Below are 16,382 nucleotides of genomic sequence, written 5' to 3' on the forward strand. Positions count from 1 at the left end.
GAGCTGAGGGAAGTCTTTATAGACGAGCTGAGCTGAAGGGAGTCTTTATAGACGAGCTGAAGGGAGTCTTTATAGAGCTGAAGGGAGCTTTATGAAGAAGGGAGTCTTTATAGACGAGCTGTGAAGGGAGTCTTTATAGAGCGAGCTGTGAAGGGAGTCTTTATAGAGCTGTGAAGGGAGCTGTGAAGGGAGTCTTTCATAGACGAGCTGTGAAGGGAGTCTTTCATAGACGAGCTGTGAAGGGAGTCTTTCATAGACGAGCTGTGAAGGGAGTCTTTATAGACGAGCTGTGAAGGGAGTCTTTATAGACGAGCTGTGAAGGGAGTCTTTATAGACGAGCTGTGAAGGGAGTCTTTATAGACGAGCTGTGAAGGGAGTCTTTATAGACGAGCTGTGAAGGGAGTCTTTATAGACGAGCTGTGAAGGGAGTCTTTATAGACGAGCTGTGAAGGGAGTCTTTATAGACGAGCTGTGAAGGGAGTCTTTATAGACGAGCTGTGAAGGGAGTCTTTATAGACGAGCTGTGAAGGGAGTCTTTATAGACGAGCTGTGAAGGGAGTCTTTATAGACGAGCTGTGAAGGGAGTCTTTATAGACGAGCTGTGAAGGGAGTCTTTATAGACGAGCTGTGAAGGGAGTCTTTATAGACGAGCTGTGAAGGGAGTCTTTATAGACGAGCTGTGAAGGGAGTCTTTATAGACGAGCTGTGAAGGGAGTCTTTAGAGACGAGCTGAAGGGAGTCTTTCATAGACAAGGTCTGAATGGAGTCTTTCATAGACGAGCTGGAGGGAGTCTTTCATAGACGAGCTGGAGGGAGTCTTTCATAGACGAGCAAGAGGGAGTCTTTTATAGACGAGCAGGAGGGAGTCTTTCATAGACGAGCTGGAGGAAGTCTTTAATAGACGAGCTGGAGGGAGTCTTTCATAGACGAGGTGGTGGGAGTCTTTCATAGACGAGCTGGAGGGAGTCTTTATAGACGAGCTCTGAAGGGAGTCTTTATAGACGAGCTCTGAAGGGAGTCTTTATAGACGAGCTCTGAAGGGAGTCTTTATAGACGAGCTCTGAAGGGAGTCTTTATAGACAAGCTCTGAAGGGAGTCTTTATAGACAAGCTCTGAAGGGAGTCTTTATAGACGAGCTGAAGGGAGTCTTTATAGACGAGATGAAGGGAGTCTTTATATACGGGCTGAAGGGAGTCTTTATAGACGACCTGAAGGTAGTCTATATATTATAGAGGAACTCGGATGGCATATTTATAGACGAGCTCTAAATGTAGTTTTTAGAGAGGAGCGGAAGGGAGTATTTATAGACGAGCTTAAGTGGTATTTGTGAACGACGTGGAGGGTTTGAAGGGAGTATTTATAGGATGGAAGCCTTTATTGGTAGTCTCTATAGATGTCTACAAAGTCTTCATATGCCAGCTGATGATGTGGAAAGCCTTTGTAGACTAGCTTTTTCCTTGATACCTACTGTAGGGTATTCCCCACCCAAAAAATTACCTCCCAACCTAATGAATAAAAGAAACAAATGAAAAATCCATAATGTGAACAAAACAAACAAATCCTTCTTCTTCTTGGACGTCTCACACGCTACTTTGGTGGTTCGATTATTTTATCATTGGTTTCTCTTGACTATTCCTGAGACGCAGTCGTCGTCGTCTTCTTCTTCGTTATGAGTGCGAGACAGTGGCTGCCTGGCTGGTCCGTTGGTCGATGAGATAGTTCCCTTCCTTGTCTATGACTACAGTACTGCTACTAATATGGCGACATTTATCGTCTAGCCCCTGTGGTGTCGAATGCGAATGGAAATCTATCTGTGTGGCGTAGTTTCTTATTTCAGTGTTTTTTTTTCCTCAAAAAGATTCTTGGCTGCCGGCATGTCTCAGAGACGTTTCTAAACACAAGATTTTTGTGCGAGCAATACAAGCAAACAACAGTCACCATCCATCGGCCACCATCATAACAAAATCATAAGGGGGAAGAGAGAACATCATAAGGGAAAGAGAGAGAACAGTAACCATATTCATTGACAGCAGTATTGGTGGTGGCGGTCGTCAATTTCACCATAGCCCTTTTTTCAGACTTCAGCCCATCACCATCATCATTATCGGCATCACCAGTCCACGGTGTGACCATTAAATACCACGGGAAAATGGGGAAAAACAACGCCACTGTGTCCTATTGAAGTCATACAAAAATTTTGAAAAAGCGGTCTAATTCTCGCCGACGGACACCATGCGAGGGGGAGGGGGGCACATTATCACTTTGTCAATATATGCATGATTTAGTCATTACTTTTCACTAAATTTCCAATAACAATCAAGACAATAACTACGACAACAACCACGCTAGCGGAAATCACAGTCAATTGGGGCTAACAAACAAATAGATTTTTTTGCAGAATAAATTTTACAGTCTACGGTCAAAATATTGGGACAGGTTTTGGGGGGAGTCTTCACAGATAAACTTCCTCCAGTTTGGAAGTCTTTATTCGGCAGCTGAACGGATTCGTTATAGATGGGCGAAGGGAGCATTTTTAGAGGAGCTGAAGGGGGTTGACGGACATCTATTTATACAGTAGATGAAGCGAGTTTTTATGGGCGGACCGAATGGAGTCTTTATAGACGGGCAAAGGGAGCGTTTTTAGACGAGTCGAAGGGTGTTTTTATAGATGAACTGAAGGGGTCTTTATAGGCGAGTTGGAAAGGGTCTTTATAGATGAGCTTGAGGAAGCCTTTATGTATGATCTATAGGAAGTCTTTATAAGCAATCTAACTGGAGTCTTAATTCGCGAGCTGAAAGGAGTCTTTATAGACGAGTAGAGACGAGCTTGACCAGTATTTATAGACGAAACGAATGGACTTTTTAGAGACGAGCTAAAGGAAGCCTTTAGAGAGGTTCTGAAGGGAGCCTCTAGAAGAGACCTGGTGGTGAGGTGAACTGGAGGGAGTATTTATAGATGAACTGGAGGGATTCCTTATATAGGATCTGACTGGAGTCTTTATAGGCTTGCTGATGGGAGTCGTTATAAAGCAGCTGAAGAGAGTCTTTATAGAGGGGCTGAAGGAAGTTTTATAGACGGGCTGAAGATAGTCTTTATAGGGGAGCTGGAGGAAATCTTTATAGACAAGCTCTGATTCCCTTCAGAAGAAGCCTTCATAGAGGAGCTCCGAAGACTCTATCTGAGGGAACTTTTATAGGCGAGATGAGGGAAGTTTTTATGGGCTGAATGGCTTATTTATAGACGAGCTCTGAAGGGAGTAATTATAGAAAAGCTGTAGACGAGCTTACGGTAGAATTCCTATACGAACCGTGGAAGTCTTTATTGATGAGCTGAGGGATGCATGAATTTGTAAATATGTCACTGTTCTTATTCACCAGCCCAGCTTCTGTGCACTGCCACCGTTCATTGTTTTTCAATAATTGTGTCGCCAGGGAAACACAAACATATTCCAACGACTACTTGTCTTACAGTTAAAATATGAAAAAAAAAACTGAGTCTTCGTCATTTAATTGTGTCATACCTCTTGATATGCCAAAGACCACATCATTCTGCTAAGATAAACAACATACAAACACACACACACTCACACATTTATGTGAAAAAAACTCCTCTTTGTCTGTTCGTAGTTTTTTTTTCGCTTTTTTGGGGTGAATGTAATATTCCGTAAAATATTGACGCGACATGATTTTAGCGACAATTGGCGTCTATATTGGCGTCCAATCAAATCGGCACTTACACATACCATTCCACCCAAAAGCAATGGTTTTTTTTTAAATGAATGAATAAATGATAAGCAAAAGGGCTGGCCACAAATGGAAAAAGGGCCGCACACACACATGGACACTCATACTAAGACAAATATAACAACACATTTTCCATATTAACATCGCCTGATGGTTTGATTCTTGAAAACAAACGGAAAAATATTTGAATTATTAACAGTGGGTGGAAAAGATTTCGATGTGCTTCAACTGGTCTATATATAGACTGCCTTCAGAGCTCGTCTATAAAGACTCCCTTCAGAGCTTGCCTAGAAAGATTTCCCTTACGAGGTCGTCTATGAAGTCTTCTTTATAGCTCGTCTATGAAGACTGCCTTTACCTGATATATAAAGACTACCTTCAAAGCTCGTCTAAAGGCTACCTTCAGAGCTCATCTATAAAGACTCCCTTCACAGCTCGTCTATAAAGACTTCCTTCAGCTCGTCTATAAAAACTCCTTTCAAGTCGTCCATAAGGACCCCTTTCAGCTCGTCTATGAAGACTCCCTATATCTCGCATATGAAGACTCCCTTCAGCTGGTATATGAAGATTCCCTTCAGCTGGTCTATGAAGACTACCTTCAGCTCGTCTATAAAGACTCCCTTCAGCTGGTCTATAAAGACTCCCTTCAGCTCGTCTATAAAGACTCCCTTCAGCTCGTCTATAATGACTCCCTTCAGCTCGTCTATAAAGACTCCCTTCAGCTGGTCTATAAAGACTCTCTTCAGCTCGTCTATAAAGACTTCCTTCACAGCTCGTCTATAAAGACTCCCTTCACAGCTCGTCTATAAAGACTCCCTTCACAGCTCGTCTATAAAGACTCCCTTCACAGCTCGTCTATAAAGACTCCCTTCACAGCTCGTCTATAAAGACTCCCTTCACAGCTCGTCTATAAAGACTTCCTTCACAGCTCGTCTATAAAGACTCCCTTCGAAGCTCGTCTATGAAGACTCCCTTCGAAGCTCGTCTATAAAGACTCCCTTCAGCTCGTCTATAAAGACTCCCTTCAGCTTGTCTATGAAGATTTCTACAGCTCGTCTATGAATACTCCCTTCAGTTCGTCTATGAATACTCCCTACAGCTCGTCTATAAAGACTCCCTACAGCTTGTCTACGAAGACTCCCTTCAACTGGTCTATAAAGAGCTCATCTATAAAGACTCCCTTCAGCTGGTATATAAAGACTCTCTTCAGCTCGTCTATAAAGACTCCCTTCAAATCTCGTTAGTAAAAAATACTTCCGTAAGAGCTCGTCTATAAAGTCTATAATCTGTCAATAAAGACTCCCTTCAGAGCTCGTCTATAAAAACTCCCTTCAGAGGTCGTCTATGAAAGACTCCCTTCAGAGCTCGTCTATGAAAGACTCCCTTCAGAGATCGTCTATAAAGACGCCCTTCAGAGCTCGTCTATAAAGACTCCCTTCAGAGCTCGTCTATAAAGACTCCCTTCAGAGCTCGTCTTTAAAGACTCCCTTCACAGCTCGTCTATAAAGACCCCCTTCACAGCTCGTCTATAAAGACTCCCTTCACAGCTCGTCTATAAAGACTCCCTTCAGCTCGTCTATATATAGACTGTCTTAAGAGGTAGTCTATAATTACTCTTTTCAGAGCTCGAATATAAAGACTCTTTCAGAGTCCGTCTATAAAAACTCCCATCAGAGCCTGTCTATAAAAACTCCCTTCCGAGCTCGTCTATAAAGACTCCCTTCACAGTTCGTCTATAAAAACTCCCTTTAGAGCTGGTGTAGAAAAATACTCCCTCTAGAGCTCGTCTATAAAGACTCCCTTGAGATCGGCTATAAAGATTCCCTTCAGATATTTTATTAAGACTCCCTCCACCTTGTCTATAAAGACTCCTTTCTGCTCGTCTATAAAGACTCCCTTCAGAGTTCGTTTTTGAAGACTCCCTTCAAAACCCGTCTCCCTTCTTCATTATTCTTATCAAATCCCAAAATTTGCCTTTCATTCCCCCACTGTACCACGACAATTGTCATTTGACTTCTTTACCGGGAGTCTCTTTTGGAGTCACAATTATCATTGTCGTCGTCCTCGTCGTAGTCGCCGTCATATTAAATACCACAATAACTATCCCCAGTGCGACAAATTACTCGACTTCTAATATGAATTTTTACGTTATGCGATGAGGTTGAGAATTTGGAAAGGAAATAACCATCCACCCCATCTTCTTCTGCTACTTTTTTCCCAAAGAAGTAGACAAGACAGCCAGAAAAAACAAAGCACACTCCCAGAGAGAGCGACAATCGCTCTGGCGCTCGGTGTCTTAATGTTTTGGCTGTCTCCTTCGGTTGGTGGTTATTCATAAACAACGAACGTGTGTCTCCACGATGCCGTTATGAGACGCGACTTAGTTGTCGCCTTTCCACGATGATGATGATGATGGCACTGCCGCGAGAGCCAAAGACGTTTGGCTTTGGCGGCATTGGTGCTGGCGGCTGGGCTGCCTCTTAATTTGTTTTTGGATCAGACAGATAGTCCGACACGCTTGATTTTGGTTTGGTTTTCTAGTTTTGTGTTTTTACAAAAAAGTTTTTTTTTATTGTGGGGCCACAAATACCAGCAGCAACAATTGAAGAGAAACGTTGTGGCGGCAACGTCAGCGCCAGTTCACCCAGCCAGTCAGCTAACCGGCCAGCCAACAGGCACCAAATAATCAGCCTCTAAAGTAGTGTGGCATCAACGAAGACGACGACGATTATGGTGATGTGGATGACGACGGAGACGACAACAACAACAGCCACCGATTTCCGACAAGTTGTCGTAATTTGCAACAATTTCCCAAATAGCCACTTGTTACGCGCACTTGGCGCCTTGATTTGGCGCTTTCGAATTGCGACGCTTTGGCACATCATTATCGTCGAAGTTGTTGTTGTTGTTGATGTTGCCACTATTGTTATTGTCTTGCTGTTGCTTTTGGTGTTGGTGTTATTGTTACTGATGGTGGCGTTGATGGTATTAGTCCCACTGATAATGATGATGATGCTGACGATGTTGTGTCCTTTAAGGCCGAACTAAAACAAAGGAAAAAACAATTGCGCGCAATAAAATCCTTTCAATGAGGCCAGAATAACATAACATATTGAAAGGAAGGACAATGAGAATAACTCGCACACGGAAGTAAACTAATCGGTGTGTGGTTATGTTATAAAGAAAGGAAGGACTTACATTATTTGGTAGAAATATCCTCGGGAATCCTTTTGATTGTTTTCAGCTCAGAATTATTATTGGCCCAGAACTATATGATTACTTTATTTTATAAAGTCAACATACCGACTCCTTTAGCTCCGTATTCATCTAAAAAGTTTCCCCTCAGAGATCATCCAGAGAAACTGCCTTCAGAGCTCTTCTACAAAGAATCCATTTATCTTGCCTGTAAATACACCCTTCAGGTCAAGTGTAAATACATAATTGCCTCGCCTAAAAAGTCTACCTTTATCTCTTCTTAAATGACCAAGACCAACTCAGGAATCTTTGTAGTCTATCTATCATGTCATTTCCATCGTAGTCTAGCTATCATGGCAGATTTCTCAAGAAACTTCTTTTGAAGTTGATCAGCTCGCAAAAATTCGAAAGATCTTGATTCGAGAAGATGAATCATTGTGCACCATGACCATACGAACCCTCACACATCGGTGAGGGTTGGGTGATGGCACCCAACAATTTATTTTCTCTTCCATGCCATGTTAGAGGAAACACCATCCAGAAGAATCATGATAAACTTTTTTATTTAAACAAATGAAAACTCTTCATAAAAATCGCTTAAATTCAAAATCACATCGATGGATAGAATTTCCGAACAGACCAGACATTCATTTTCCATATCTCGCCAACATTCGTCACAATACGAAACGCCACAATCCACGTTAGGGCAAATTACGAAATTGTTATCTGAAAAGAAAATAAAGAGGAAGATGAAGGAAGTCTTCTTCAAAGAAGAGCGGAAGGAGGTCTTCTTCATAGAAGAGCTCAAGGAGGCCTTATTCACAGAAGAGCTGGATGGAAGTCTTCTTGATAGAAGAGCTGGATGGAGGTCTTCTTCATAGAAGAGCTGGATGGAGGTCTTCTTCACAGAAGAGCTTAATGGAGGTCTTATTCATAGAAGAGCTGGGTGGAGGTCTTCTTCATAGAAGAGCTGGGTGGAGGTATTCTTCATAGAAGAGCCTCAAGAAGGTATTCTTCAAAGATGAGCCTGAAGAAGGTCTTCTTCATAGATGAGCTGGATGGAGGTCTTTTTCATTGAAGAGCTGGATGTAGGTATAGAAGAGCTGAAGCAGGAGGTCTTCTTCAGAGCTGGGTGGAGGTCTTCTTCATAGAACAGCTGGGTGGAGGTCTTCTTCATAGAAGAGCCTCAAGAAGGTATTCTTCATAGATGAGCCTGAAGGAGGTCTTCTTCATAGATGAGCTGGATGGAGGTCTTTTTCATTGAAGAGCTGGATGTAGGTATAGAAGAGCTGAAGCAGGACTTCTTCATAGAAATACTGAAGGAGGTGTTCTTATAGAAGAGCTGGATGTGTTCCTATAGAAAAACATATGGCCTTCTTATACAAGAGCTTGAAGACTTTTTATAGAAGAGCTTAAGGTATTCTTATAGAAGAGCTTGAGGTCTTCTTCTTATGGAAGAACTGAAGGTAGTTTTATAGATGAGCTTGAGGTCTTATTATAGAAGAACTTGAGGTCTTCTTATAGAAGTGCTTGAGGTCTTCTTATAGAATTGATTGATGGAGGTATTTTTCATCGAAGAGCTGGATGTAGGTATAGAAGAGCTGAAGCAGGACTTCTTCATAGAAATATTGAAGGAGGTGTTCTTATAGAAGAGCTGGATGTGTTCCTATAGAAAAGCATATGCCCTTCTTATACAAGAGCTTGAATACTTGTTATAGAAGAGCTTGAGGTCTTCTTATAGAAGAGCTTGAGGTCTTCTTATAGAAGAGCTTGAGGTCTTCTTATAGAAGAGCTTGAGGTCTTCTTATAGAAGAGCTTGAGGTCTTCTTATAGAAGAGCTTGAGGTCTTCTTATAGAAGAGCTTGAGGTCTTCTTACAGAAGAGCTTGAGGTCTTCTTATAGAAGAGCTTGAGGTCTTCTTATAGAAGAGCTTGAGGTCTTCTTACAGAAGAGCTTGAGGTCTTCTTATAGAAGAGCTTGAGGTCTTCTTATAGAAGAGCTTGAGGTCTTCTTATAGAAGAGCTTGAGGTCTTCTTATAGAAGAGCTTGAGGTCTTCTTATAGAAGAGCTTGAGGTCTTCTTATAGAAGAGCTTGAGGTCTTCTTATAGAAGAGCTTGAGGTCTTCTTATAGACGAGCTTGAGGTCTTCTTATAGAAGAGCTTGAGGTCTTCTTATAGAAGAGCTTGAGGTCTTCTTATAGAAGAGCTTGAGGTCTTCTTATAGAAGAGCTTGAGGTCTTCTTATAGAAGAGCTTGAGGTCTTCTTATAGAAGAGCTTGAGGTCTTCTTATAGAAGATGGACTGAAGCTAATACAACTATATGAACTGAAGAGACGGACCAAGTACAATCGTACAAATCCTTTTGGGAAACAGTTCCCTTGAACTAGTTTGTTCCTGCCTTCATTTTAACCGGTTTTAATAACAACGTCATACATACCCTCAAGTCCCTCACAAATCACACATTTCCGACGACCAGCTGGGAAGCGTCTTAGCCAATCAAAATGTTGAGGCCAACGCAAACGTAATTTCTAAAAAAAAAAAAAAGATATTTGAGTCTTTTTTATTCTGCGGATAAATTTTCACATAGCTCACCAATAAAACATTCGCCTTTAAGCGAACTTTTCGATTAGCAAAATTCAGTTTAGCCTGTCTCAACATTGCCTCCTTGACAGATCGCCGCTGCCTCAGCAGAAGATTATATAAATAAAGTATACGTTTCTTTTCCCGCGTACGATAAAAATAACCGCATATCAGGCGACGCATACGCAGAAAGGTTGCACTTTGATAGATTAGGAATATGACAAGGACGTAGAGGCTCAGGAGTTTTAAATAGAAACTAAAAATTAAAAAAAATATGAAGTAGAGATCAGAGGGAAAATAATAAAGGCGATATTATATGTGAATGCGGACTATAGGTTTTGAAATAAATCTATTAATCAGGACCTGTGAAACATAGAACTAAAACCGACTTGTTCAATTTTAACTTGCACAACTCTTTCACCACAATCACTTTAGAGGTGTTAATGCATATTCTCAAATATTGTTCAATTGAATATTTCAATAAATAACGACGATGTTTAATTGGGCGCCAATAATACCCAAAGATCACTAGTTCGTGTATGTTTGTTCAAAAGCCCGTTTACTTAAATCTACATGTTGTGTAGCAGCCTGGTTATATATTCCCTTCTAGTGATTGATTGGGCGCCAGTTATTAAACTTGGCTATATAGAGGTCAATAGAGTTGCAATTTGTGGAAGCTTAGAGTAGAAATCAGCTTTGCTTCCCAAATTTCTATGTTTCACTCTCACGCTGGTTCCTCCTAAAATCTCAACAGTACAGAATATTCTGAATATAAACACAAACAGTAAATAATTGGGCCGCAAGATGTTCAGTAAAAGAGTTGGGCGCCACTTTTTCCTCTTTTCAAACCAAGAACGAATAATCCTCGCTTGCATAGTCTGACCAAGACTCTGTCATGTTAGAGATTAACTGGGTGTCAATGTTTTAGTCCCGGCATTTTATGGATCACTACTGTTAGGACATTTACTACGTAATCTCTTTTCCTGACTTTCCTCTATTATATATTCAATTTCATTGGATTTTAGTTGAATTCCTTCAATGTCTCCAATGTTCACTAAATGAAGAACTGCATAAAGAATATATATTATTCTTCAGAATAAAATTCTATATCGATTTGGCCATGTCCAAACAACTAACAAATAAAGAAGACCTTGAGCTTCGGAAGAGCTTAAGGTCTTCTTCGTAGAAGAGCTGAAGGCCAAAAAATTGGTGATACCTCACTACTGTACCTTCTTCCCAACAGATTGGGATTCGGCAAACATGGTTCATTGGTCATATACGTGGAAACCCTTTCATGCATATTAAAGTTACGCATTGTTGTTCTTAAAAGCCTGGCAATCAATCCGGAACCATGGATCTGAAATAAGTAAAAACTAAATCTAATTAATTAGCTCCCCAATAAAATAACATCCTAACTTACCGCAAAATGTATGGTATGTTCGCCCTCCTGAACGAATGTGATTTGAGAATTTTTCCTTATTACCAATAATACCGTTACAATTATATAGTCCAAAAATAGAAAGAACATGGCGGCAATAATTTCCAAAGCAAATTGAATTAAGTGATAGGTAACTGCCCGCGATTCCTCTAAGGTACGTTGCCAGATATCGGTGACATCTATTAACTTTGTTTTTTCATACTAAAATTTTGAACTATATTAGTAATACAATGGAGGTTATAGACCGTAGGATACCTTTTTCAATGGCAGCAAATACATTTTCGATTTTTGTTTCCTCTCATAATCGATTCGTTTAAAATATTCCGTTATATAGATATTATCATATTCGATATTATTTTTGTAGTTCTTGTGATATGAAATGCATGCTGAAAGAGAACAATTTTGTTAGAGAAGATCTAACGGTTTGCCTATACGGGTCCAGGAGGTCATCTTCATAGAAGAGTTGGAGGTCTTCTTCATAGGAGAGCTGCAGGTCTTTCTTCATAGGAGAGCTGCAGGTCTTCCTTCATAGGAGAGCTGCAGGTCTTCCTTCATAGGAGAGCTGCAGGTCTTCCTTCATAGGAGAGCTGCAGGTCTTCCTTCATAGGAGAGCTGCAGGTCTTCTTCATAGGAGAGCTGCAGGTCTTCTTACTAGAAGAGCCAGAATATATTCATAGAGGAGCAGAAGGTCTTCTTCCTAGAAGAGCTGGAGGTCTTCTTCATATAAGAGCTGGATGTCTTCTTCATAGAAGAGCTGGATGTCTTCTTCATAGAAGAGCAGTAGGTCTTTTTCATTGAAGAGCCGGAAGGTTTGCTTCTTGAAAAGCCGGAAGTTTTTCTTCATAGAAGTATCGGAAGGCCTTCTTCATAGAAGAGCTGAAGGAGTTCTTCTTCTTACTAGAAGAGCTTAAAGAGGTCTCCTTCTTATTGGAAGATCAGATCTTATTGGAAGATCTTCATACTAGAAGATCTGAAGGAGGTCTTCTTCTTACTAGAAGAGCTGATGGAATTCTTCTTCCAAGAAGAGCTCCAGGAGGTCTTCTTCCTAGAAGAGTTCCAGGAGATCTTCTTCCTAGAAGAGCTCCAGGAGGTATTCTTCCTAGAAGAGCTGAAAGATGTCTTCTTTATAGAAGAGCTGAAGGATGTCTTCTTTATAGAAGAGCTGAAGGATGTTTTTTTCATAGAAGAGCTGAAGGAGGTCTTCTTCATAGAAGAGCTGAAGGAGGTCTTCTTCATAGAAGAGCTGAAGGAGGTCTTCTTCATAGAAGAGCTGAAGGAGGTCTTCTTCCTCATAGAAGAGCTGAAGGAGGTCTTCTTCCTCATAGAAGAGCTGAAGGAGGTCTTCTTCCTCATAGAACAGCTGAAGGAGGTCTTCTTCCTCATAGAAGAGCTGAAGGAGGTCTTCTTCCTCATAGAAGAGCTGAAGGAGGTCTTCTTCCTCATAGAAGAGCTGAAGGAGGTCTTCTTCCTCATAGAAGAGCTGAAGGAGGTCTTCTTCCTCATAGAAGAGCTGAAGGAGGTCTTCTTCCTCATAGAAGAGCTGAAGGAGGTCTTCTTTCATAGAAGAGCTGAAGGAGGTCTTCTCATAGAAGAGCTGAAGGAGGTCTTCTTCCTCATAGAAGAGCTGAAGGAGGTCTTCTTCCTCATAGAAGAGCTGAAGGAGGTCTTCTTCCTCATAGAAGAGCTGAAGGAGGTCTTCTTCCTCATAGAAGAGCTGAAGGAGGTCTTCTTCCTCATAGAAGAGCTGAAGGAGGTCTTCTTCATAGAAGAGCTGAAGGAGGTCTTCTTCATAGAAGAGCTGAAGGAGGTCTTCTTCCTCATAGACGAGCTGAAGGAGGTCTTCTTCCTCATAGACGAGCTGAAGGAGGTCTTCTTCATAGAAGAGCTGAAGGAGGTCTTCTTCATAGAAGAGCTGAAGGAGGTCTTCTTCATAGAAGAGCTGAAGGAGGTCTTCTTCATAGAAGAGCTGAAGGAGGTCTTCTTCATAGAAGAGCTGAAGGAGGTCTTCTTCATAGAAGAGCTGAAGGAGGTCTTCTTCATAGAAGAGCTGAAGGAGGTCTTCTTCATAGAAGAGCTGAAGGAGGTCTTCTTCATAGAAGAGCTGAAGGAGGTCTTCTTCATAGAAGAGCTGAAGGAGGTCTTCTTCATAGAAGAGCTGAAGGAGGTCTTCTTCATAGAAGAGCTGAAGGAGGTCTTCTTCATAGAAGAGCTGAAGGAGGTCTTCTTCATAGAAGAGCTGAAGGAGGTCTTCTTCATAGAAGAGCTGAAGGAGGTCTTCTTCATAGAAGAGCTGAAGGAGGTCTTCTTCATAGAAGAGCTGAAGGAGGTCTTCTTCATAGAAGAGCTGAAGGAGGTCTTCTTCATAGAAGAACTGAAGGAGGTCTTCTTCATAGAAGAACTGAAGGAGGTCTTCTTCATAGAAGAGCTGAAGGAGGTCTTCTTCATAGAAGAACTGAAGGAGGTCTTCTTCATAGAAGAACTGAAGGAGGTCTTCTTCATAGAAGAACTGAAGGAGGTCTTCTTCATAGAAGAGCTGAAGGAGGTCTTCTTCATAGAAGAACTGAAGGAGGTCTTCTTCATAGAAGAGCTGAAGGAGGTCTTCTTCATAGAAGAACTGAAGGAGGTCTTCTTCATAGAAGAACTGAAGGAGGTCTTCTTCATAGAAGAACTGAAGGAGGTCTTCTTCATAGAAGAACTGAAGGAGGTCTTCTTCATAGAAGAACTGAAGGAGGTCTTCTTCATAGAAGAGCTGAAGGAGGTCTTCTTCATAGAAGAGCTGAAGGAGGTCTTCTTCATAGAAGAGCTGAAGGAGGTCTTCTTCATAGAAGAGCTGAAGGAGGTCTTCTTCATAGAAGAGCTGAAGGAGGTCTTCTTCATAGAAGAGCTGAAGGAGGTCTTCTTCATAGGAGAGCTGAAGGAGGTCTTCTTCATAGAAGAGCTGAAGGAGGCCTTCTAAATAGAAGAGCTAAAAGGCATACTTCATGGAAGGGCTGGAGGTCCTTTCATTGTAGAACTGGAGGACTTCTTTATATTATAAAAGACCGGAAGGTTTTCTTATAGAAAAGCAGGAGGTCTTCTTATAGGAAAAATAAGGCCTTCTTAAATGAAATCAGAAGCTGTTCTTAAATGGAACCAGAATCTCTTTTTATATAAAATCGGAAGGTCTTCTTATAAAGAGCGGAAGGAATTGTTATAGAAGAACCGGAGGGATTTCTACAGAAAAGCGGTAGGTCTTCATATAAGTAACCATGCGCTTTTTTAGGATGCCAGAATTTCTTCTCTTAAAAGTTTCCCAGTAAGACTATAAGATTATCTTATAGAAAACCAATTTTTTTTTCTTATAGAAATTAGAAGTTCTTTTAATAGGAGACCAATAGATCTGCTTATAGAATATCAGAAGATATTCTTATAGAAGTCTAGAAGATTTTATAAAAAATCTTGAAGGTATATTATATTCCATAAGAAGATATTTTCGAGTTCTATAAGAGTAAACTTTATGAGATCCACTAAGCTTCATAAGAAGACCTTCTGGTACTCTATAAAAACTCTCGGGATATAAAACCCCTCTTTTTCTCTTACTTACTCTTCTTCTTTTCTTACTTACTTACCCATCAACACCCTAAATAGCATAAAAGCCAGGATTTGTTCCAATAGCTTCATAACAGAATCAAATACTTTTTTCCGCATACTGAATTCTTTGGCAACCGCTTTGGCGGTTTGTTTAGCTGATCTATACTAAATAAAAATTATCAGATCTTAAAAGAAATATTCCAAATTTTAACTCACTGAAATTCCGGCATCGATTCCGGGCTCGCTATAGCATAATGGACCTTAACATCTGAATTCTCTTTATAAAGTTTACTTTCATTGTGAACTAAATTAAAATAAGTTTGACCAAAATCCGCGGGAATAGCCGCCGATGGATCGCATATTCTCTGCGGATCACCCAAAATATTAATTTTACAAATAAAATTAATTTTAAATGGCCAACAAATAAGGGTTCGTAAAAAGATTGGTATTTTCTCGCGACATTTTTCCAACGAATTTGCAAATGCTTTGCGACACCTTGCCTTGCCGCTATCCAATTGCAATTGGCAACGTTTGCGAAATTTATTTTTATATTTTTCTTCAATGTATTCGGGAGAGATTTCCTCCTTATCGGGATCTTTTAAATCTCGTCTAGATCTTATGGTGTTATTTGCTTCCAAAGTATCATTTACCGTTAAGGGAGGATCATCTCCCATAATCTCTTCGTGTATGGCTTTTGTGACATTTCGAAATTCCGCAAATGTTTTTTGTACCTCTCGTATATCATCTTTCATATGGGCCAGGGTGTTTTGAAAGGGTTTTGTCATTAAATCAAAACGTGTTCGTGTCAGATTTAAGGTTAATATTTTTGAACAGCTATAGACGCGAACTATTTCTCCGGCATTTAACGAAAGATTTTCAATGGGACCTATAATAAATTTATTTTAAATCGAGAAGATAATTTAGTTTTGAGATACTGACCTGCAATAACAAATGCAAAACACAAGGCCCTCAAGTAACCCCGGCCAGATTTCCCCATCAGTGCTATAAATATTAAATATACGACACATTTAACCGAATCGGTGAATACGAAACCGCAGCCTAGAATGGAAAAATTGAAAAAAAGAAAACAACAAAATTAAACAATCGGGAAATCAATTAAAAAAATAATTGGGATTCCAGGCTATTATTAGAGTTTCTACTGGTCTTCTATAAAAAATTTATTCTACTCATCTATAACAACTTCTAGGCTTCTATATTTGACGACCGTCAGGACATCTTCTGTGCATCAATAATAAGACTCTCTTTTCTTTATTCTAATAAAGCACGGTATCCAAATAACCCTATGGTATCCAAATTCGGCAGCCAAATTCATGTGTCTTCCGATCCATGATAAAAGGGAAATAAAAGACCTCGTCTCCAGATTCAATCCAGTAGATGAGCGAATTGCTATAATCCATATGAAAGTGAAGTTCATTTGCGCCCATGTTCCGACCGAAGACAAAGATGAACATACCAAAGACATGGTTACGAGCGCCTAGAAACAGCATATGACCGCTGCCCTGGCCATGGCATTAAAATTCAGATAGGAGATTTTAATGAAAAATCGAAAGGGAAATATTTTTGGCCCCAACTTCGGAAAATTCATCCTCCATGAAGAAACATCAGACAAAGGCATGAGGTTGATTTATTTCGCAGCAGCAAAAAAGCATGCGAAAAACGCAGCATATAGGGCAACCCTGCCGACAGTGGCAACACGTAATGTGATAGAGAATTATCGGGACAAAAGGAGAGAGGAGGAACGTATTTTCAGAAAAAAGAACAAGAAAACCGAAGCGGGAGCAAATCTAGATATACAGGAGTCAGAGAGAAGCCCGGAAATTTTACAACGAGTAAA

The 16,382-nt window shown here is 40.5% G+C and overlaps 2 protein-coding genes across 2 annotated transcripts in view; both read right to left on the reverse strand.

Annotated features, from left to right (window-relative positions):
- The window catches only part of LOC133325629 (putative uncharacterized protein DDB_G0271606), a gene marked incomplete at its 5' end in the record, with an annotated part of 110,062 nt that overhangs the window by 42,919 nt on the left and 50,761 nt on the right, over positions 1-16,382 (reverse strand). The window lies entirely within an intron of this gene.
- On the reverse strand, positions 9,345-15,593 carry LOC133325627 (protein sneaky; the record flags this gene model as incomplete). Its single annotated transcript, XM_061534348.1, has 8 exons — positions 9,345-9,467; positions 9,532-9,775; positions 10,749-10,876; positions 10,940-11,158; positions 11,213-11,343; positions 14,566-14,687; positions 14,744-15,413; positions 15,467-15,593. Coding segments are annotated over 8 exons (1,764 nt in total), but the record flags the coding sequence as incomplete, so codon positions are not given.

This window comes from Musca vetustissima, unplaced genomic scaffold (assembly GCF_032173495.1).
Source record: "Musca vetustissima isolate MV318-11 ecotype Yass unplaced genomic scaffold, APGP_CSIRO_Mvet_v1 utg36989, whole genome shotgun sequence".
In the NCBI taxonomy this organism is placed as follows: domain Eukaryota; kingdom Metazoa; phylum Arthropoda; class Insecta; order Diptera; family Muscidae; genus Musca; species Musca vetustissima.